At 45.3% G+C, this 25,138-nt stretch overlaps 1 protein-coding gene across 1 annotated transcript in view; it reads right to left on the bottom strand.

Annotated features, from left to right (window-relative positions):
- LOC142803491 (uncharacterized) overlaps positions 1–25,138 on the bottom strand; it is a 42,850-nt gene that overhangs the window by 15,611 nt on the left and 2,101 nt on the right. The window contains exon 2 of the mRNA XM_075888606.1: positions 20,876–21,215. Coding sequence (XP_075744721.1) covers positions 20,876–21,215 — 340 coding nt within the window. The remainder of the gene's footprint in view (positions 1–20,875; positions 21,216–25,138) is intronic.

The following is a 25,138-nucleotide window of genomic DNA, read 5'->3' as shown; positions in this document are numbered from 1 at the left end:
GCATGGGCAGCTGCGGGCCCATTACTGAAATTTGCAGTTTGTTCGCTGCAGTCTTCACTGCTGCTGAAACACGTGCGCCTTCGAAAGTTTTCACCGGTCGGAAGTAGGTGCTGGTGGTTGCGGTGGAGGACCATTTCTTGCTCTGTGACGATATGGTATGACCTGGGAGCATTGCATGGCTCGAGGACTCATGATTTGGTCTACCATGATCATCATTCAATTCTAACAATGTCGCCTGTTCCTAGCGGCGCTAAAGTCCTCTCGCAGGCGTTCCTCTGGAGATGCTTTCAGACCAGATATTCTGGAAAGGAACGAACATTCGGCAGCGTCGTTCGTAGTCGCCTTCCTTGCAACACCTCGGCAGGTGATGGCACACCCTCCATCGGTGCCGTCCTGTAAGCGAATAATCCAAGCGAAAATTCTTGTTTCGCGTCTGTAGATTTTTTTTATTATTTTCTTAACAATTTTTACTCCTTTTAGCGCGAGGCCAATTGACTGTGGATATCTCGGGCTTGAAGTGACGTGTTTGAAATAGTACAGCTGAGAAAACGCAGCGATGTCATGGCTTGTGAACTGTGGCCCATTATCGATACAAAGTTCAACTGGTATGCCATATCTGGCGAAGATGACACTTGCTGCCTGTATGAAGTGTCTTTGAGCAACTCCACCTTGGGAAAATTGGAGAGCGCGTCATAAAAGCATAGGTATGTTCTACCGCCATATTCGAAAAGGTGCGCTTTTATACTGTACAAAGGCTGGGGTGGTACTGGGCGCATCTTAAGGGGCTCTTCCAGCTGTGTATATGCGTATTTTCTGCATTATGCACATTAATGGCAGATCGATTCGATATCTTGATTTATTCCAGGCCGAAAAACGAGTTGTCTTGCCCTTGATTCACAATTGTTGGCACTTAAGTGACCTTGGTAAATGCGATCTATAATTTCACGTCCAATTGAAGCCGATATTATCACCTTACAGCCTTTCAAAAGTGCGCCTTTAACATGAGATAGTTCTGCTTGAAATGACCTCTATTGGCCTATGTATCCTCTCCTGGTTCTAGGTTGTTCAGAACAGCTTTAAGCTCTTGGTCATTCTCCATTTCTGCTGCCAATCACTTTCATGTTCTGTCGGTCACTAATGAAGACATCACACTTACCGCGTGGACTTCTACATCGTCCCAATCGGTGTCACCCGCTTGCTTGCTTGTGGCTCTTGGGAGCATATCGGCAAGGACAAGCTGCTTCTGTAGAATGAATTTTAAGTCAAGGTCATAACGCAGCAAACGGTGGAAAAAACGCTGTATCCTTGGCGGCATATCTCCTATTGGTTTCTGAGCAATGGTACTGAAGGGCCGATGATCGGTTTCTGCAATGAAATTGCGGCCGTAGATTAAGCGATAAAGTCTTTCACAGCCTTACAACAATTCTAACGTTTCTTTTTCAATTTGTGCACACCGTTGCTCAGTTTCGCCGAGCGTTCGTGACGCGTACGCGACCGATTTCCACATGTTATTGTAGTATTGTAGCAAAGCTGATCTAACCCCATTCGATGACACTGGTTTTTTTTCTTTTTTTGAGGATCAAAGATCGATAGCAAAGATTTTTTGCTATCTCATAGCTCCTTCCATTCCTTATTGGGGTCATCTGTCCATTCGAAAATTCGGTCCTTTTTGATCAGGCCCCTTAGTAGTGTGGTTCTTTCAGCGAGTGACGGCAAAAGTTTGCTGAAGTAGTTGTCAACGCTGCAGCATTCGTTGCACCGCAAGCTTGTCAACCAGTGTTGGGATTTGCAACATGCAATTTATTAACGGTGGGCTTCTTCTCATGCTGTTATTGTCAATCACGTCCCCGAGAAACTCAATTTTCGCGACTGCAAACGTGCACATTTCTAAGTAAAATATAAGTTCGGCGCTTTCAGCTGCTCGTAGCACCAACTTAAGACCCTCATTATGCTCTTCTATGTATGCACGCCAGATAAAACGTCGTCCACGTGCACTCTCACTCCAGGAATTTCTTCAAAAATGTCATTCATGCAGGGTCGTCTGGAAGACCTCTGAATCAGATGCTATGCCAAAGGGTAGCTCAGAAAACGGTAGCGGCCGAATGATGTTGCGAAGGTGCAAATTCAAGAGGTTTCGTTGTCTAAAAGAATCTGCTGAAATTCCGAGTTTGCATCCACGTGTGACAAAACTGTCACGCTGGCGAGGTCTGCTTCTGTACCTTCTCTGCGAGGCATTATGTAATGTTCTCTTTTTCAGCCCTCGTTTATGTTTCGTGGATCAATAAACAATCGGATTTTCCCATCCTTCTTTCGTACAATAATGGCAGGAGTTACCCGGTCTATGAGCTTGGTCGCCTTCGTTATAATTCCAGCTCGTTGCATGCGGTCCAATTCCATCCTGAGGGGTTTTCGTAAGGCCACTTGAACACGCCGCGCGGCGTGGACGACGGGTATGGCACCGTTACGTAACACCATCTTGTATACTCGTTGCACACACCTGGTTCCAGTGGACAGACGGCGAAGTTCGTCAAAGATGCATTCGTGGCTGCTTTTAGATATGCTCCAAACACGCGGCAAAAGTCTCATAAGTTGGCATGCTTGTAGTCCGAGGATCGCTTGACGCCACTTCCGGACGATGAAAAACCCAGTACTGGGGTCGAGTCATTCAGGGTAACTTCGGTACGTATGACCCTGAGGTGCTGAATCGCCCCTCCTCCATGCGAACGTAACACCGCGCTACTCGGATTAAGCGGCGGTTGAGGGTGCATTTTGAGGAGGCAGCGCAAAGGCAGCAAATTCGCTTGTGCTCCAGTGTCGACTTTTCGCGTTACTTGTGGTTTTTTTTATTTGAGCTCGCACCGTCCAGTCGCGTGCACTTTTGCCTGAATTTGACTCGTCCAGAATGTCAAAGTACGCTTCGGAGCCTCGGAGCTCGTAAGCTTCCGTAGATGTTATGCAGCATGTCGCGAAATGGTTATGCTTGTGGCACTTCGGCCCTTCATCCTGAACGCTGGACAGCTAGCTTCGTGGTGTATGCTGGCGCCCACATTTCAGACACTTAGAAAAGGCGGATCCTGGCGGAAACGTTTTGCCAATAGCAGCCACGCCTACCGGCTCTACTTTTTTCAGTTCGCGTGCCCACTTCTTGGTGTGCCGCTGCTGCTTCTGTGGCTTTACATGCCAGTTCGGCCTTTTGTAGGGTCAAATTGTTGTCCAATAACAGCTTTTCTCGAAGGTGGCTGTCAGTAGTCCCGAAAACAATCTGGTATCTGATCATCGATGCCTTAAGACTGCCAAAGTTGCACGATTCTGCCTGCGTCTTCAGATCCCTCACAAAATAGTCGAAAGGTTTTCCTGGGTTCTGGATTCTTGAGCGAAATACGTAGCGTTCGTGCACTTTGTTACTTCATCCGGCAAATTATGCATCGAACATCTGCACGACTGTTTTGTAATCGCTGCTATTCTCCTCTTGCTGGTACTATAATGTGTTAAAGATCTCAATAGCTTCCTCACCATGCGATAATTAGGAGGAGGGCCGCCTTCGTTGATTACTTTCGGGGTTTGCCACTGGTCTCCGACGCTATCATAGACCGCTTGAAGCGCTGCTTAAAGCAGTGCCAGTTCTTGCTGATTTCCCCAATAGTATGTAGGGAGGGTGGTGGCTTCACAAAATTTATGTTGGACGTGCTAGACGCTAGCTTCAGTCAACCTCTGACACCACAGAACACCTACCAGTTTAGAGAACGGAAACTGTCCCTTCGGGCAGTTATATCAAAATAACATGCAAATACGTAGCGGTGGCATACTGAACTGCGATACCGCGAGGCGAGGTGGCGCTAGTAAACTATCATCATCCATAAAGAGGCGCTTTTTTTTCAGCAAGTGGAGGGCTCGTGGCTGGTTCGCGCTGCTCGCTTCCTGTATTTTTTTTTGCGTTGCTAAATCGCGCTTCGTGTCTGTAATTATCGCCAGGTGACCTAGCTGGCCTCTACTGGCAAAAACAACGTAAATCAAGTAAGGTTTGCATCGTGTATTGCGAGTGTCCAAGCCGGTACAACCAATGTTTATGGTCAGGTCCAAACAAAACAAGTCACTCATACATATCGAAAGCTTTCAACCCATATATAAAGACTCCTAAAAGCTAACAAGCATATGCATATAACGAACGTCGAGATCGCTGTATGAACGTCGCTCTTATTGTGTTGCGGCGTTCTAGTTTAATAGCGTGGGTTAAGGACAAGGGTCCAATTCTGTCGTCAGATGCGGCGCTTGTCCTGTAGTGTTGACCTTGAAGTGAAGTGAATGCATGACGTGGAATCTGGAGCGAAGCTTGCAAATTGCCGATAGATAGCTCGCGAACTGAGAGCAATGTAGTTTTGCTAAATCTGTTGAATAAACAACTGCGGATGCGTGCAGTTCTTAATTTTTCTCGGTCTGCAATGCTACATTGAGTATTTCACAATTGTGCAATGTCTCGTCGTGTCGACAGGGCAGGCACTAGTTTTAATTCTTAGAAAATAAGCTTTAGGCATGCATTGTACAATTCTGTTGTTTGTACATATTTGTTGTTGCTCTTACAGTATACTATCTGCTCAGCTTTGAGCATAACCTCTTTTTTGCATAGACATATCGAAAAACTTGAGCACTCTCTTGCAAGCAAGCACTCCTGAGATCAATTTGTGGTACATGATGTGAATCTGTGCAAATACTGGATTAATTAAGGTCACATTTATTACACATTAGTTATTGTGTTTACTTTTTCAGTATACTTGTGCTTGAAAGTTGAAGTTGTTTTCTCCTTGCTACTTTTAGAGGTTAGCACTTAAAATATGTACTAATTTGCAGTGTGGCCGTGTATAAGTCAAGATCATATATGTTTCAACTACCTGTGTGACTTCCTAGATTTTTTTCATGACGGCAGTGCACAGAATTATTCTTCGTAATAGTAGGCACTATTGTTATGACAACATAATTTAAACAGAAGCAGATGCGCTCAAAGAAATCTGGGATGTTTCTATGCTATATTAAAAAACAGTACCACATCCAATGAACACAATCTTGCTCTTCAGAACGGCATTCACGTCTTTGAGGAAGCTGTCCTGCAAGTGCTCATCACCTTTATAATTTATTATTTTAGGAGCGCGTTGAATATATGTGCAATGCTAAAGCAATTGAGTGCAGCCCTATGAGATTTGGCACATCTTTTCGTAAACTTGTATGAGCTAAACATAGTTAATTAAGACAAAAGAGTTCTGGGTGTTGTTCGTAAACTGTCACAAGGCACAACTTGCGGGGGTGTTCATTTAGTAATGCAATTATAATTTCCGACGATTCACATGCCAACTGTGAATTGATTGTGAGTTGTACACTATTGGGCAAATTTAGATTGATTCTGGCTTTCAGGGGTTAAATCATATGACATCGTAGCCTCACAGGCGACAAGGCTGCTTGTCGAAACATTTGCTCTGAAGTCCCATGTCACCTGGCTTGCTCGCGTTTCTTTTATTGAAAGCGCGCACATCTACACTTTCCTACGAATAATGTTTTTTTTTTCACTTTGATTGCGCGCCCTTCGTTCATGACCAAAAACGGTTGTGAACTGAAGGGGTCGTGATAATAACCCAATGGAAGAATGTTAGGTAGATCTTTACATTTGCCAAGCAGAAATACTGCTCAAATGCAATATTTTTTTCTTGAAGTGCAAGTTTACCGAGAATGGCCCTCTAGAGCAGTGCAGTAAGATTGCAAAGGTAACGTAATTAGCCTGGTTATTTTGGGTGGCTGTTGTTATACCACTTCCCGCATAAGTCGGTGTAACTTATAAAGTTCACTTGCAATGTTTTTCACCACCACAATCATGTGACAGAACTTAGAGGGCACTTGAGCTTCCTTTTCAAGAACAAAAAGCCATAGTGTAATCGCACGCTTTTCGCTCGTGTTCTCGTCGCTAGCCATACTTTGCTTCTGGTTTGACACCTCAACTGCGCCAAGAGAGATTGAATGTCTGTGCAAGTAACGTTGGCCGTTTTAAAGTGTCCTATAATTCCTACCACACGTGCAGGCGCGAAGCGTCCACTTTGCACCATATTTCACCATTTTGTGAATCATGGAAGCACTCACTACGTGCCTGCAGAACGAAACGCATCTCCATGCCACTGCATACTTTGTTGATACTACGGTTGATTACAACAATCCATTAAGCCTGAGCGCTTTGCATTGAATGAGTCTTTAAATAACGAATTCATTGCGGACTTCATATATGTGATATCTGGTACCGTACCACTCTTCTGCAACACAAAACATTTCTTTTCGCGGCTTCTTACGCTTAATCTGAAACTTTGTTGCGAAAATTCGAAACATTGTCCGAATTCTAACGTGACCTCAAGGGCAATATTACGGAAGAACTCAGAGCAGTGCGTCCCAACGCTGCCGTTTATTCCAGTGAAAGCAGACAAGATCCTCGTGCAGTGCTCTATCTTTTGTTTTCCTTTCTTTTTGCTCACGCTATATATATGTTTATGTTTGCTGTTATGAGCCCTCCTGGCTCACGAATTGCTACGGGAGCATTTCTAACCAGCACGAACGTTGCATGGGCCGTGTGACAGTATCGACCTTTGCTATGTTCAGACGAGAAGCACGTACGATGCCATCATTTCTTGTAATATTGCTTTGAACACGTCTGAGCTTCCGATACATCATAAGACGGTTGCTTGAGAAGTTGATTTTGTGATTTCTTTAAACACGAAAGTGTTGCTCTCATCAATTGGCAGATTCGGAGTGGCTGACGGACTCTCGCCGGAGTGGAGGGCAACAGATGGCAATTTCCCAATGTAACACATGCCCTCCCTCGGGAGCAAATGGCAGGGTCCGAATGGAACGTGATACGCGCGTCACTCTTCTTGCTTGAATGGGCATGCTTGAATGGGCACAAATTTCATGCTTGTCATGTTTGAACGTGTCGTCGTCCATTCGCGTCACGTAATACCAAATTTGATATATGTGAAGCTAGTAAAACGGCCGCGAGTGCATCATAAGCGTGGCATGTAGTAATTACTAACATGACATGCATGTCATGATTTCCACGTTATTGTCTGTTACCTATAATCTCCGTGCTGTCATGTCATACCATACCAGTTTCGCAATGTCATGTGAACGAAACCACTGCAAGAGCAGAGAGGCCAATAAATGTAAATCGTGACATTTTTGTTTTAATGGCGCAAGGGCCATGCTTGGCCAAAGAGCGCCATGGAAAATGCTAATAAAATGGCAATGGTGCATGATTTGATACAATTTGTACAGGATGTGAACTATAGTACTGTTTCGTGGCAGTAAAGAGGCCTAAAATTCCGAGCACACAAGTGGGTTAAAACAAAAAAAGTATTTAAAATGATGGAAGTGACGCGAAATATGTGTAGCGGAAGTGAGAGACATGTTCGTGGTAATAAAATTGAATCGAGGAGATGAGATTAGCACGAATGCCTCGTCAATGCATGCCTTTGAACTCAAGGGCAGCGAAGCAGATGCTGTCTTTATTGTAACCACCGCAGCCTCGACCTCTGTACCGAAGTCGTGCTACAGATCACCTCGAAATATGGAGTGAAAACCATCTGTATCTTTTAAAAACATGAAGAACGATTGAAGCTTAAAAAGAGGATCTCTACCGATGAACATGACTGGTTGTAATGGAAGTTGTTGTCGGTAGGGTATTAAAAAGTGCTCTTTTCTCAGAGAGAAAAGTATATGAAAAACCGTAAGCGGTTCCCCACATCTGTCACAGATTGGTTGCTCACCGCCAGATAACAAATATGCATGTGTGCAGTGTGTGTGTCCTATTTGTAATCTGGTGAGTGTTACTTGTGTGCGGCGTGATCTGGATACCGGTGGCCAATTTCCAAGTCTTGGTTTTATTGCATGTAGTTTCTTTTGTGTTTGTCTATCCCGTAGCCGCTGCCAACACGCCCTGAGCTCCCGTCGAAGGAAGGGCTTCAGGTCAAGCACAGGGACAGCTATGGATGTATTGGTAGCAGCGTTGGTTTTGGCAGATACAGCAAGTTTATCCGTCAAGACAATTCCCTCGATCTCACGGTGTCCTGGCACCAAGCGCACTACTACATGTTGTTTGAGTGTGTGAATCGTGCACAAAAGACTGTAAAGTAACACAAGGACATGGTTTTTATGTTTTTGCAGAGATTTAAACGTTTTTATGATGCTCAAGGAATCCGTGTATATAACTGCGCATTGTAATTTTGAGTCCTGAATGTGCTTAACAGCCATCAGCATCGCATAAGCTTCTGCAGTAAAGATGCTTGAATTAGGGTACAGAACACCAGAATCATAAAAAGATGGACCAACGGCAGCATAGGACACACCAGTACAAGACTTTGAAGCATCTCTAAAATATTCAGGACAAAAGTATTTCAGCTGCGATTCTAGAAAGTGTGCACGTATATGTGCAACAGGAGCGTGTTTGGTTATTTCAACAAATGATAAATCACAGTCAATGAGCTGCCACTGCCACGGTGGCGGATATGTTGCGGGAGCCATCAGACAGTTTTCTAAAAGCCGTACCCCGGTTTCTTCAATTAGACTCCTCATGCGAAGTGAGAAGGGTCGTCTCACCGAGGGACGGTTGTCAAAAAGAACAGAACTGGACAAATCATTTATTATGCAGTGTGTGGGCTGTTTCTTATCCGAGTGTACTTTCAAATAATACCAAAAGGACATATAGAACTTCTGCAGGTGGAGCGACCACTCATTGGACTCTACATAGAGACTTTCTACAGGGCTGATGCGAAAAGCACCCGTAGAAAGGCATATGCCAAGATTATGCACCGGATCCAGAATCTTCAATGCACTCGGTGTAGCAGACTGGTAGACTATACCTCCGTAGTCTATACGTGTGCGTATAAGGCTTATATATATATTCATCAGGCACTTCCTGTCACTTCCCCATATTGTGCGTGACAGCACTTTGAGGATGTTCATTGTTTTCAGGCACTTGTTTTTTATGGACTTGATATGCGTTATGAATGTGAGCTTCGAGTCCAAGATTAAGCCTAGAAGTTTATGCTCAGCCTTACAGGTATTTGCTGCCGAAGAAGCTCAATTTCAGGGTTTAGGTGGAGGCCTCTATTCCTTGAAAAAAGAACACGGGTGCTCTTTTGTGGGTTTATCCTGAACCTGTTACTATCTGCCCATTTGGCCACCTTGTTCAATCCAAGCTGGACCTGCCGCTCACAAATTGCTAAATTGCAAGATTTAAATCCTATCGGAATGTCATCCACATATGTGCAATAGAACATATTTAGTGGCATGCAAAGGTGCAGCGAGTTCATTTTAATGATGAAAAGCGTGCAGCTAAGTACGCTACCTTGTGGTACCCCATTTTCCTGAATAATCCTGACAGGGCATTTCCAACCCGAACCCGGAACTTGCGGTTAGTCAGGTAGCTTTCTATTACATTTAACATCCGACCTCGTATGCCTAAGTGCGACAAGTTTCTAAGTATTCCGAACCGCCACGTGGTGTCATAAGCTTTTCCGTATATAAGAATACCGAGAGGAAAAATTGTCTGTGGACAAATGCCTCGTGAATCTGCAATTCTATGCGGATTAGATGGTTAGTTGTGGATCGGCCTTTTCGAAATCCACACTGGCTCGGGTCTAGTAAATTGTTTTTTTTTCGAGTAAATGTAATAAACGACATTTTATCATTTTTTCGAAGACTTTACATATAGGCAACTTGTTAGTGCGATGGGTCTATAACTAGACACACTGGATGGATCCTTTCCGGGTTTCAAGATAGGGATTATAATCGCCTCTTTTCATGCACCCGGAATCTCGGCGGAAATCCATACAGCGTTGTAGAGGTGGAGGAGGGTATTCTGTGTGTCATGTGGCAAGTTATTCGGCATTTGGTACATAACACGCTCAATACCTGGTGCAGATTCATTGCAGCAGTATAGTGCTCTTTGCAGCTCAGCCATGTTGAATGAATGGTTGAATGCCTCATTTTTTCTGCATTTTCTATCTGATTTCTTGCTATCTAAAGTTGCTTTGTGGCGTTTAAACGCGTTGGAATAGTGCACAGAGCTGTAAACACGTTGAAAATATGCACCCAGAAAGTTTGCTTGACCTTCAAGGCTGTTGGCATCAGTGTTTGCTAAAGGAAGAGAGTGTGTTGTTTGGCCTCGTATCCTATTTGCCTTGTTCCAGGCCTTAGCCTCATCTGTATTAGAATTAATGCCCGATAAAATATTTCGCCAGCTGTTCCTTCTCGCCTGTCGGCGTATTCGTCGTCCTTGGAACTTAATCTGTTGAAAGTTAATAAGATTCTCAGCAGTGGGGGAGTCGCGCAGTGGTCCCCACGCTTTGTTTTGCTTTTTCCGAGCTTTCCGACAAACTTCAATCCACCACGGCACACGACGTTTGGCAGCAGTACCACTTGACTAAGGAATACATTTTGAAGCAGCGTCAATTATAAAAGCGGTAAAAAACTGTACGGCAGCATTAATTTCTAAAAAAGACATCTTATCCCACGAGATACTAGTTTTCAATTTTCCACTTGGGAGCGAACGGTGGAGACTTGTTTTCTATTCGTGTACTTAGGAGTATGGGGAAGTGATCGCTACCATAGCGGTCTTTTAGAACGTCCCGGTTAAAATCGGGTAAAAGGGTGGGTGAAGCAATGTTGAGATCTATTGAGGAATAACTTCTGTTAGCAAGGTTAAAAAATGCTGGCCCCTTCTTATTGAGCAGACATGCACCAGCAGACATCAGGAACTTCTCAATTATACGGCCTCGGGCATCAGATCGAGGATCTTCCCACAGGCCGCTGTGTGCATTTAAATCGCCAAGGACAAGGTATGGCTCTGGCAACTCATCAATAAATGACTCAAATTCATGCTTGTTTAGCTGGTAGTGGGGTGAGATGTAAAGTGAACAGATGGTTATGAGCTTGTTGAAGAGGACGACTCGGTCAGCCACTGCCTCCACGGGCATTTGCAGCTGCAGAGCCTGACAAGGTACGGTTTTTTCTATTATGATAGCAACGCCGCCAGAGGATGCGAGAGCATCGTGGCGGTCTTTGCGGAAGATGACATATTGTCGGAGAAAGTGTTTGTTGGTTTTAAGTGCGTTTCCTGTACACACAGCACTTTTGGTGTGTGATTGTGATGAAGTTCTTGGACGTCATCAAGGTTCCTAAAAAGGCCCCTGAGGTTTCATTGCATAATTTTAGTACTCATATTGAAAACAGACTAGTGCTGTGTGTGCGAAAGAAAGGCATTCACTTAGAGCTCTTTCCGGGCCCCGTAACGCGCAACTTGTCCTTTTTGGAGTGGTCAACAAGACCTCGCCGCTCCCTAGGCGCTCGATGCGCTGTCGAGATAACTGAAGTGTCCATTGCCTCTTCTAAGGTGCCGGACACGCGCTCTTGCGAGCGAGACAATGTCTGTGAAAATCTTGCCTCTGAAGACCAGACTTTTTCACCCTCCAACTCCGGGGCCGATGGCGATATCTTAGAGTCCAGGCTCTGCCGGCTGTTTCCAGCACTAGCAGGGGCTGGAATGGCTGGGGCAGTCTGGACTGCAGCCCCCACCGGGACTTTGGACAACCCTGCACTTTCACTGTGCATAGCGCAGGCTGCCATCGATAGCTGGCTTTTAGCCAGCAACCCTAGGGTAAACAGACTTTGGTGCTGGTTGGGTGCAGCAGACTGAACTACTGCTACCCCGGGAGCAGTTGCCCCGAGCGACAGCTCGCTATTTGCGGGCTGTGCAGGTGGCGATAGCTGCTGAGACGCTGCCCCCCAACGGGCCGCATCAGCATAAGATGTGTTGTAGAAAGAAGAGACACTCTTCCGGGCTTCCTTGAATGATATATTTTCCTTAACTTTAAGAGTGATTATTTCTTTTTCTTTCTTCCAGTTAGGACACCAACGCGAAAACGCGGCGTGTTCCCCGTCACAATTCACGCAGTGAGGCGTAGTAACATAGTTATCAGATGGGTGGCCGTGGCTACCACATCTTGCACAAGTTTCCTAACCCCGGCAGTTCTGCGAGCCATGACCAAATCGTTGACAGTTATAACACCGTCTTGGATTAGGAATGTAGGGATGGACAGAGAGTTTGTTGTAGCTTGTGCCTGTAGATGAAGGCAATGTGCTAGATGCGAAAGTGAGTAATAAATGTTTGGTAGGTATTTCTTTGTTGTCGCGTCTGATGATGATTTGTTTCACATCGGTGACATTTTGCTCTTTCCACCCTTCAAGCAGTTTCTGTTCAGACATTTCAAGAAGGTCTGCTTCTGAAACAACTCCGTGTGAGATGTTCATTGATCTATGAGGTTGAAACAGATACTTGGATATCGACAAATGCTACAAGGCTGCCAAGTTTTTCATAGTGATGTTTTTCAGGCAGCTCAAGGAGAAGGTCTCCGCTAGCCATTTTTGTAACCTTGTATTCTGGGCCAAAGACCTCAGTCAGAGATTTGGCAACAAGAAATGGAGATATGGCTCTGCCTTGTTTTGTTGGATTTTCGCTGTGCACAACATGAAATTTTGGAAAGCATTGTCTGGGTTGGCTGAAAACTGATATTTCATCGGTGCGTCTCCTCTTAAGCGGAAGACGATCTAGGAGACGGGGAACTGCAAGTGTTCCCATAGTAGTGTACTTTTTTTCGGCAGCAATGGCGACCACCTACCATGGAGTCTAACCAGGGGACGCTGAAGCACTTAATAGCATAAGGCTGCGGACGCCAGCCGTACATTGCCACTATAACCAAACATAACTACTCAAGGTTGAGTAACTACACAAGGCGAGCAACCCTTGCTACCAGGAAAATTGGAAGTAAACAGAAGAGAGATGTAGATAGGACAGACTAAAAGTGAGAGATAAAGACGAAGTTGTAGGGGAGAGAGATAGAAAAAGGTGACTGCCGATTTCCACTGAGTGGATCAGCCCAGGGGTGCCGTCTACGTGAAGCCGGGGCCAAAGGGGTGTGTTGCCTCTTACGGGGGGCCTTAAAGGTCCAACCCCCATGATCCCCTTTTTCCTGGACACGGCTCAGCCACGCACGGCTAGGCGTGGGAGGGAGCCAAAACTCCCCCATTAGCTCGAGTCCGCGATGTCGCTACACACCAAACGCCTATTTGCGCAGGCGCTCTGCGGGGGTAAATCATGACATTCATGACATACATGCCATAATTTTCTTGCTATGATTACTAAGTAATGGCCGTCAGACAGTGACATTATGCCATATCAATTTTAGTATCGATACCATAATAGAAATGGCCAGGAGAGCTAAATATAAATGTTGTAGGCGGATAGATAGACAGACAGACAGACAGACAGACAGACAGACAGACAGACAGACAGACAGACAGACAGACAGACAGACAGACAGACAGACAGACAGATAGATAGATAGATAGATAGATAGATAGATAGATAGATAGATAGATAGATAGATAGATAGATAGATAGATAGATAGATAGATAGATAGATAGATAGATAGATAGATAGATAGATAGATAGATAGATAGATAGATAGATAGATAGATAGATAGATAGATAGATAGATAGATAGATAGATAGATAGATAGATAGATAGATAGATAGATAGATAGATAGATAGATAGATAGACAGACAGACAGACAGACAGACAGACAGACAGACAGACAGACAGACAGACAGACAGACAGACAGACAGACAGACAGACAGACAGACAGACAGACAGACAGACAGACAGACAGACATGCTCAAAGTCACCGAAGTTCGCTAAGAAATGTTTCGCATTGAAAAGTTGCTCCGTGGAATGGATCTCGCGACAAAGCTGCTACAGATCTGTGAATGGAACATATAAATACACTCTGAATCTGCCAATGGAACAGACTTGCTCCGTATGCAGCAAAATAAAGTATTACCGGAAGTGCTCCAAATCTGTCAATGGATGACACCGTGTTTTATGCCGATGTTCACCACAGTTCGGCTGACGTACTTTTGTCGCAGATATGACGTTGTGAAATGTACACTAAGAGACTGCGAATAAAAACTAGAAGAAAAGGTTTCGTAGCGATGCGTCGAACCAGCGATCTCGCGCTCTGCAGCGCGCGACGCAAACCAGTAAGTCCCAACACGTACGTTGCCCAGCATGTTAACAGCAAGCCATTTATATACACCATGTACCTTTGGCGGTCCTCAGATCCATACCTCAGCACGTTTCGTCATCAGTAGCGAGATGACGCAAGGGCCGTGCGTCGGGCGCGTGCACGCTCTCAAGATGGTCGTCTTTCGCCACACCATAGCCTCCTATATTTTTTTGCCTGCCGATTGAGCGCGAAATGCCTGTCATCTATGGCAGCGCCACCTACGTAAGGTTAGTTAGTGTCTTTGTACTCGGCCTTTGAGATCAGCAACTTTAGCGTTTGCTAATTTTAGAGGCTATAAGGTATTGTAGGGGTATTGAAGGGGTCGCCTGCTGAATAAGTGCGAAACGCCTGTGATCTATGGCGGCGTCACTTACGTAGGGTTAATTAAAACTACGTTTGTGCGTTTTTAAACCTTCTTACGTTAATTTTGTCGCATATAAGCTCCAAAAACGTAAAAACGTATTGTAAGACAACCCTACTTAGGTGGCACCACTACGGCAGTTCTGACGACGGCCGCTTCCCAGATGACCGCCGATCATCCGGCAGGCAAGGGAAATTTAGGAGGCTGCATGTGGCCACACCAAAAAGGTTATAAAAAAATTGCTGGAGTGAAAGCCTTAGTGAACGCCCTCGCCACATACGTTATTGTTGACGCCATCGGTGACCACCCAACGGTGCTCCAAAAGGCTTTGTGGTGCAGAAACATATGCCTATGTGGTGAGCACTACTTAGGCGCCATGGGTGGACACCACGGAACTTGTCATCTCACCGCTGTCGCTCCATCGTCCTCGTGCTTTTATTGCTATCACCGCTACAGTCCGCGTCCGCTCTCTTTAGTCCTCCTTTGTTCCGCCACATACAACGACACCAATGACACTCAACGCACGAACTAACACCTAGGAGCTGCACGAATGCACGTTTTAGTGTTGGGGCAATGCCAACTGTGTTCTGGCTATCTGCACTTGTATCATTGTGGCATTCACAACATATTGCGACAGAAACTGCCAACGCTTCAGTTCTATGTCCGTTGCAGCTGTAGTGAACCAAGCTGTACGATGTGCTGCCATGTACGACGCAACATGCAGACCTACGCTAGGCGCGCCTGCAACAGTGAGTCCGAGACCGGTTGACCGAACGTATCTTCCTAGCTTTATTCGACCACACCATATATGGAGCGCATGGCACCCTCTACACAAGCGACACTCCGACTGGGCCGTTGCAACAAGTGAGAACAGCCGAAAAGCACGTGTCATTTCTGCATGCGCATGAGCTCCGAGCGAAGGGCCAGCGCCCGTGACGGTGAAAGAAAACGAGGTTAGAGGACAGTAGCTCGTGAGACCGACAGACTCCACGCTCGCTCCCTTTCGCCCTCATTCGTACTGGAGATAACACCGAACAGTGCCTTCTCTATAAATTTCAGTGCTTGAAAGAAGGCCCTCTCACGGCCGTCGGCGCTAGTGTTTCCATCGCTCGCCGCTAATGGGTAGTGGCGCTGTGTAAACATGGTTGGCTCGCTGGTTTGGTGGCACCGAGGAGGTCGTGGGCGGTACTCCCTTCGCTGTGCTGCACGTAGTGTTGCGTTCTTCAAGTTGCATGCTGTCGTATATTGATTCACGTTTTTTTTCTTTTTTTTTAATCCTGTGCTTCGGCCACGCGTGTAGCGCGACTGAAGATGTCGTACTGCTGCGTACCGCTGTATAAGTCTGACGAGAAAAAGAAAACGCGGGGACTGTCTTTTCACGAGATTCTTTCTGCCGCCGACGTACGAGAAAAGTGGCTGGCCGTCATTCGACGTGACAACTGGTCGCCAAATTCAACGTCCTGCTACACGAATGTATGCAGCCGTTTTTCGCGCCGTGGACTTGGTGGAAGGAAAACGATGACGGTTTTTGAAAAAAAAGGGTGTTATTCCTTCAGTTTTTGAAGATTACCCTGCGCACTTGCAACCAAAATCAAGCGCCGAGCGAAGCAGAGCAAGCATCGTAAAGCGAGCTTGTGTTTCTTTAAAACATATAATTGATCATGCGACGAGTGCCGCTGCATCTTTGGTGTTGCCACCTGCAGTACCGACACCACAAAACCACGAACTTGAAGAACCATAGCCCATGGATATCACCGATGCTTTCATCGATACTAACCAACGCAGTAACTTTCCGCCCGAGACTCCTCCAGCATGTGACCGAGGTGTTCAGGTGGACAGTAGACAAGCGGTGGCGAGCTTGCTGGCCACGGAGAAAGCCAAATGGAAAAAGAAAAGAAAGCGACCTCAGGAACCAAGTGTCAAGACTGCAAAGGACAGTTGACAAATACAAATTGGAGCTTGAGAAACTACAGCAAGATTCCAAGGTAGCCAATATCTCCTATATCAAAGAAAGAGCCGTGGAACAACAGCCAGCAGCACTCTTTCTTCTTGATCAAGTTACCAACTTTAGGAGGAAAAGGCCAACATGGTCGGAAGAGACAAGTCGTAGGTGTGTGGTCCTTCGACATTTGTCTACTAAAGCCTATGAGCGCATGCGAGGTGAGGCCCTTTTAAAACTTCCAAGTAGAACAACACTGTCTAATTACTCTAATTACATAGGAACCACCAGTGGTGAGACGGGCTTCAGCGAATTGGTGGAAACAAGGCTAGCTGCAGAAGCCAGGGATTCGGAAATGCCACAGTCAAGGGTTTGCTCATTACTTGTCGATGAAATGCAGATAAAAGAAAAGTTGCAGTATCACAAGCAAAGGGATTGCTTCCTCGGACAAGTGGACACTGAACTGGGACAAAAGGACACCAGTCCTGTTGTAGCCAATTCTCTTCTTTGTTTTGTAATCAGCGGATTAACTACGCCATTCCGGATTCCAGTGGCGTATTACTTCACGAAGGGACTCACTGGATATGAACTTTACAAGATGATTATCTTTGTTATGAAGAAAGTGGAAGCTTGTGGGTTTAAAATTGTGTGGCTGGTGACCGATAATCACAAGGTCAACGTGAATGCCGTGAAGCTTCTTGGAAATGGTTTGGTCACCTACAAGACTGAGCACCCATGTGATCCTGATAGGCAGCTGTTCATGAGTTTAGACCCGTGTCATGTGTTAAAGAGTGTCCAGTCGCAGCTGTTGTCACATGATGTTGGTCCAGAGAGTGAGATTTCTTCATCTTACATCAAGGATTTGTACAGGCTGCAGAAAGGTTTAACTGTAAAACCTGAAAGGTATCTCACCCATATATTCTCTAATAATATAGAAAAGATGAATGTTGGCAGAGCTGTTCAGCTTCTGTCGCCATGTGTGACTGCCGCTTTAGAGCATATGAAAGGGCAAGCTGGGCATACATGCTCAAAATCATTTGCTTATGCAGGCCCAACTATAACCTTTATGAGGAACTTTTACCGTTGTTTTGTACTCCACGACACGAGTAGTACCATGCAACACTTGGTTCAAAATTTCGCTGACGCTCGATCCTATGATGACATTCAAGATTCCCGACTAGAGTGGCTTGATGTCACCTTTCCAATGTACTTGGACGGGCTAAAGAAAAGGTGCAACCATCCACAGAAATTTCTCACGAAGAAAACATATGAGGCCGTTCTTGTCACCAGCTACTCTACTGTGGCATGTACAGGATACTTGCTCACAGAGGAAAACTTCTTTTTTGTTCTTACCCGCAGGTTCAATAGCGACCCAATAGAGTCATTGTTTGAAACCTTGCGAATGTCATCGGGCACAAATGACATGTTAGATGTTCGCGCAGCACTTTCGGGTTTAGAAAATATCCTGAAGACTGGAATTGCAGCAGCCAATGTAACATCAAATATCGCTCATACTGAGAGCGCGACATCTGCGCCCCCTACCTGGCAGTGCTTCAAGTTCACAGCCCGTCTGTACTTCATCTGCGCTGGTTTCCTCATCTGCGAACACAGACGTCCAGACACCGCCTTCACTGAATAAGGCAGTTGTGGTGCTGCAAAGGCTAACCACCTCGGTGTTGCCTCAGTACCTCCCAAGTCTTGAAATATCGGCCACTGTGTATGTAGGGGATACATTGCCCGTGTAGTCAGCGAAAAAATGAAATGCGAAAACTGTGTCTCTCTGTGTACGAAGTCAGTAACCAACCAGCCACTCCTACAGCTGACACGCAACCAGGACTGGTGTGGTTTGCTGTATCCATCAGACCAGCTTCTTTTTATTTTGGACACTTTGCAAGCATTTGGAGACAGTGCGCTTAGAGACAATCCTACTTTGCAAAAGCCACTCAGTAGCTTGACAAAGTGTACCGTTCCAGCCCTATGTGCATCGAGGTTCCTCAAAGGCCAGAGTGACGGAAGCTGTGACCACAGGGCATGACTCATGAACCTTATATAAGTTCACTTCCTCAGGCCACTTCTTTTGAATTATGCATTCAGTGTGACTGACAAGCAGGATGCCTGTAAATATTTTGCAAGGAAGCCACTTTCGAGTAAGTATGCAAGGCTTTGAGATAGGTTGTTTGCTCAAGCAATATATAACTTTCTTTTGTCAGCAAATGTTTGAATTCCAAGCCAGTGTATGTATAACTGGGCAGTGTTGTTCCCTTAAGGTTTTATTTTTGTCGCCAGATGTTGTAATGTTCGACGAACTTACATAACACTGTGAAAAAAATTTGCTTTCCCAACGCAATTTATGATCTTGTATAACCAAGTTTTTTTTTCATAGGCCAGTATGCAAGACTGGGAGAACATTGTTTTTGTGTGCAATTTATGATCTCTTGTCACCAAGTTGTTGTTTTTCTTTTTAGGCCATTATGTAAGACTGGCTTCCTTGCACAATTTGATTTTTTGCCACCAAATGCTTTAATGTGAGACCAACTTACGTAACAAGAAAAATGGCGTTTCCTTGTGCAATTGATAATCCTTTGTCACCAAGTTCTTTTTTTATATAGGTCAGTGTGTCAAACTGGCTTTCTTGTGCAGTTAGATTTTTTTCACCAAATGCTTCAGTCTTCCAACACTATGAAAAAAAATGGTGTTACCTTGTGCATTTTGTGATCTTTTGTCATGAAATTTTTCTGTTCCTATTTTTTTGTAGGCCAGTATGTCAAACTGGCTTAACAAAAAAACCTAATTTTTTGGCCGGTGTACGTAGGAGTGTGACAAATACTGTTCCTTCTCTAGTTTATACTCTGTTCTTTTGTCACCAAACGCTCGATTTGTAGGCCAACATATGTAAGGCTGTAAAGTAAATACTGTTATTTTTTTTTCTTGTGGTCTGATTACTACTGGGGAACTGTAGGGTGCACCCCAGGCCGAAGAACGCACTTCTTTTTTGGTTCCCTGCGATTTCACGAGATATCTGGAATAAACTTGTTTCGTTGTGAGACGCTATAGCAACCCCTGGTTTTGCCAAGTCTTGTCCTTGTCTGGTTGATTGAGACGCTGTCGCGAGCAAGTTCGAGAGCTTACCAGTCGAGGTAGCCTTTTTGTGGCTTTACCGGTCGTTATGAGCACCCAGGCAACCAGAATCTGAGAAACGAGACTAGCAACCGCATCTGCGCAGGTGATGCGCGAGCGCGCGAGCTGTGACCGGCAACACGAGAGACCCATGTTTACGTGGCGGCGCCTGGTGGTGAGCAGCTGCACTCGCTTCGATGGCCGCCGCCTATTGTTCTCCTCCCCTTCCGGCAGGCACTGAAAGTTATAGAGAAGGCACTGCACCAACGCTACTTATCGTAGGAAAGGGGTGCCGAACAGCTGAGTTGTAAAGCGCTCATTCGCAAAGACATTCTTTGTTAGACATTGAATAGAGGTGGAAAAGGAAGAGGGGGGTGGTAGCCCCCAAATCATTCAAAAGGGGAGCCAGATACCTTATGGGTTGCCTCAGTCAAACCTTTAACGTAATTTTTATTTTGTTTGGTTACGGCTACGGTTATTTTTGGCACTTGCGACTGACTCCGAATATGTTGCAATTAAAGCACCTTTTACTTCCCACTTGTACCACTGGCAGGGGTTTTTGAGAAGCACGTTGTTGAAGACAAGCTTGTTTGTTTGTTTTTCGGACTTGACCAACTAGAAAGGGAAGGCGAGGCACTAAATCTGGCTCACCCTAATGGAGAACCCTATACGCACACCTGTAAATGACGTTGAAGTCCCACAACACGTGCGAAGTCTGATTAAAGTGTACGGTAAAGAACACTATATAGTGAACAACAATCTATAGTCCTCTAATCATGCACACGTTTTTACCCACCGCTCCTTATGAAAAAAAATGGTACTCAGAGCGCTGTATAAGTACTATTTTTACAACATGCATCATTTCCAATGCGCCCATCTCTCTACCTTAGTTCTAAGCAGAATACTGGAAAAGCTCGACCACGCTGAGCTTCCTCTTCAAGAACAGAACTCGATAACGTAATCAAGCCCCACTCGCATCGTCTCTCAAACGTTGTTTGTGCTTCCCAATAAACGCTTTAACCATGCCGCTAGAAACAAACATCTGCGAATGTAACATTTGCCTATTCCAAACTATTCTAGAATTCCAACTACAATACTGCTGAAAACTACTCTTTCTGTGAAACGAGCTGTTTAATTCTGTGGCGTTAAAAATTTGTTAAACGAGGACAATTTGTAGGGCAAAGGACTTTCTACAAGATCATTTGAAACCACTGCGCAGGAGATGAACAGCACTACATTTTTTGAGGTCTAAATGAGTCACCATAGTGCATGGGAAAGTACTGTACAGGTTACGTAGATGTACTTACTCGTTAAGCTGAAGGGACACTGTTGACTTTTCATCCGTAGTAGCAGTTAAATTGAACACAACCGTTACGTTGACAGAAGCAACAGTTATGTAACCCGAGTACAGTGCTTTCATGGGGGGCGTTTCAAACTCAACGTTCACGTTGAGCAAACCAGCCCACGCAACATTTAGGTTCTTGATAGCGATGCCTTTCAGACCAGTCAGGAAACCACTGATTAGATGAAGTGGGTCGAATGGTCTAAATGTAATGTCTTCCTTTCCAAGAGCAAGTGGATCCCCCTGGTTGTTCCTGATGTAATATCTCAAGATCTTTGTAAGAAAGTCTTTCTTGCGGCCAAAGCCTGTGGAATGAGAAACAAATTTTATCTGGGTGTTTGAAGGTTAAAGCGAAAACGTTTATTACCATTTTAACGTTTTCTTTGCGAAGGTGATTTGCTGTTAGAATGGTGCCTAGATATTATAAATATCCTAATTTCTTGTCATGCAAACTAACTTGAGATTCTGCTGGACCTACGTATGCGACGATGTTCACTTTCCTGTTATTTTTATTTTAGACTTCATTCATAATATCTGAATGCTATAGAGCCAGACGCTCATAAACATGCTACGGTTTTCGTACTGTTACACCTCATACAGGTAAACTTCAATGAAATTCAATTTACGGTCATCCTGTCAATTGCTGTGGCAATATGGGTGAGCTGTGAAGCTGCTGACTTATAGAACTAATATCTTTCAAGCACATAAACTAGATCTTGTAATGATGTAACATCCTTGAACTAGTCGTAGGACAAAAATTACGCAAAATCACGTTACATATAGTCCCATTACTAAGAATCACATGACCGAAAACAAGGTTAAAGCACAAGACAAATAGTCACGCGACTTAAAATCATGACTAAAAACCACGTAACATTTACTCACGTCGCTAAAAACCACTCGAAAGTTTAGGCAAGTGACGAAAATCAGGCAACACCTCACGATAACTAGTCACGTAATATGTTCCAACATAAACTGCATAACACGCAGCCACGTGACTTCTCTAGGCAAGTCATTTCACACTTATTATTACTAGGTAAAACTTAAAATCCCTGGCGAAAGCTTGGAATTATTAGCGAAACTTAGCTCGGTCGAACACTAGCTCCGCTGGTGGTTTCAACCTTGTGCCACCAGCACAAGATGCGCACTTTTGTTTTTATTTTCATTAAGTGTTCTAACATAGAATAAGCTGGTCAAGCGGGTCTCTGTACTGGCTTAGAACAAGTGATCAAGCGCACAATGAAAGATTCCACGCACACGATCCCGATTACCCGATTACATTGAGGCACAACGATTTTCATATTGAGTTGGAAAGATTAAGAACGCTTCGCCCCCTTGCGGAACGCAGATATCACCGCACAAAATCGATCCAAGATTTCAGAACAACCGAAAGAATGCAGAAGAAGATTCAGCATCACATGGACTAGTTGGCCTTTGAACGTTGGAGAACGTTTTGTGAGACATTAGACCCCAGCAAGCCTCTCTCCCACATCTGCAGAGCAGTGCGTGGGCTTCACTGCATTCCTAAACAGCGTCTTCTATTCAAGGTGATGGCGCTTTTTCAAAAGTGGTGAAACACCGGTGTCGCGAAATACTTTTGCGGGAGAATAGCAGGCCAAGTTGTTCGTTCAGATTCTCTGGCTGTGACGCCCATCAATTCCCGTGACGGTTGCATGGTCCTTGCTTTAACGATGGAGGGCTTGATGCAGCATTAGCCCTATGCAGGCGTTCTTCATCACCAGGGCCAGATGGTATACTTTATCGAGCCCTGTGCAATCTGGGTGAGACTGCACGGGGAGAGCTTCTACGTGTGTTCAACGCATCCTGGCAAGAAGGAAGTGTCCCAGACAAAGGGAAGTCAAGTCATCCTGCGCCACTTCTGAAGCCAGGTAAGTGCCCACAAACTTGCCTCATACCACCCTATGGCATTGGCCAGCTGCTTTGGAAAAATAATAGAACGGATGATCCTCAGCCGCCTTCAGTGGTATTTTGAACATTACAAGATTTATCCAAACTCCATGACTGGCTTTCGGTGGTAGGACCCATCCATCGACAATGTTATCTTCTCGTTACATACGTCCAACAGCAGAAATCACGCAAGCTTTTATCTGCCACCTTGTTTTTTACGTGAAAGGAGCATATTATAACGTGCTACACGAGGCCCTTTTTGATGCTCTAGAGCTGTTTGACCTTGGAGGTCGAGTTTTGTCATGGATCACCAGCTACTTGACGTGCAGGTCATAGCTTCAATGTACGATGGCCCAACCACACGACACTATACCAGCCAGGGCGTTCCCCATGGGGGAGTCCTAAGCACCGTTCCTCGTAATCTCGCTCTCGTTGAACTTATCGTATACCTGAGAAGTGCGATCGCGATATTCATATACGCTGATCACATGTTTGTCAGGACATCAGCCGTCACACGCCCTCAGATACGAGATGTGGTTTCAAAAAGATGCAAGTTTGACAACGAGTTACCTCACAAGAGGCCTAAAAATACGTCCGGTAAATGTGCATTAGTGGGATTTACACAAAAATAATGACACTGCCGTTTTCATTGAAGGGCGGGCTATTTTTATGCGCGAACCCACAAATTTCTAGCTGTAATCATAGACAGGGGCCTTCGTTGGAGCCCACATGTGTCTTACATGAAACAGCGCCTGGCAGCAATCACCCAGGTGTGCAAGTTCCTGTGTGCCAAAACCTGGGGCATGTCAGTAGATTGAATGCTGGAACTGTACAAGCCACTGTGTCTTGTTTTTTTTCATATTCTGACTGTACTGACTAATCCTAGCAAGACTAATGTTCGCACTCTGCAGGCTGTACCAACTCAAGCTCTCAGAGTCTGCCTTGGCTTGCCTAAATGCGCGCCGACTGAAGCGATTATTCACAATGCACGGGACCATCCAATCCAAACGTACATAGTGGCATTGTGATGGTAGCCTTAAGAGCCCATCTAAGGCCTTTTTCGTGGACCTATTCCCATCACTTTGCAACACTGTCTTCAGAGAGACCACAGGCGTCCTATTGAGCAATGATATCTATGTTACCCCCCTTTCATCAGGCTACATCACCGCATCTGAACCAGAAATACCACCATGCTGCTTCATTCGACCTGAAGTGCACTTCATCGTACCCAGAAACAGAAAAAAAATCTGATCTTTCATTACCAGTGCTGAAACAGCTATTCCTGATGCTTTTCAATGAGAAGTACGCCAATACACAATTAAACTGACAGATCAACAAATCTGCAGTGTACGTCTGGAGCAGTGGTCGTCTCAGCAAAAGATATTACCTGCAGTATCAAGACACACCACCCAACTTCATCGACGGCTGCAAACCTCGCTGCTCTTCGGGGTGCACTTCACGTAGTCAACCACGAACAGCCTCAGCGTTGGTCAGTCTTCAGTGATTGTCCCGTCCCCACTTGCAGACCTGCAATCTCTACAATCAGCCCTGCGGCGAGAACCATATAAACAGCTCGTCTTTGAGGTTTGGTATCTCCTCCATACAGCGTTTGAGAAAAGTCACCACGTCACATTTCAGTGACTGCCAAGTCACTGCGGTGTGATAGGTATTGAACACGCTGACAATGCTGCTCGATCAGTGGCTTCAAGGCAATAGCTTTGAGACAACACTGTTATCAGGGAACGACGCTGCTATGCACCTTCACGCGTCCGCACCGCAAATCACTCTCTCTACTTGGAATACAAGTAGACGGCGCAATGAATTCTGCTACAGCCTGTACACCTTGCGTCAACAGACGTCTACTCGACTACGCCGAATCGATGCCACCGTACTTTGCCGTTTATGACCAAAAGTGTTTTTCGCGAAGTCATTTTCGTTTCGTAATTAAGTGAGAGACAACCCCTTCTGTGAAAACTATGGTAGCGAGGAGACACCACATCGCATCTTCCGCGACCGTCTTAGCTACACTGCGCAGAGAAAATCACTTGAAGTCGTGCTATAGCTCGCGGAGATCGTGGACCGATGACGGCAGAAACCAATCTGGAATGTCATCCAGAGTTTTGATCACGGGTGACAGTGACGAAAGCCGTCCTCAGCTTTTCGAAGGCAACAGACTGGGACCGGTGGTTATAGACAAGTAGTGTTACGGTGACTGTGAAGTGCGACTTGGAGTGCACGAGCTTTCCCCTCTCTCTCCCTCCAACTTTCAAACTCCCTCATCACTGTTCCCAGTTTACAGCAGCATAGTGGTCGTTCTAGA

This window comes from Rhipicephalus microplus, chromosome 3 (genome assembly GCF_043290135.1).
Source record: "Rhipicephalus microplus isolate Deutch F79 chromosome 3, USDA_Rmic, whole genome shotgun sequence".
Classification (NCBI taxonomy): Eukaryota; Metazoa; Arthropoda; class Arachnida; order Ixodida; family Ixodidae; genus Rhipicephalus; species Rhipicephalus microplus.
The sequence above is the reverse complement of the archived record's forward strand: the minus strand, read 5'-3'. Positions and strand labels throughout refer to the sequence as shown.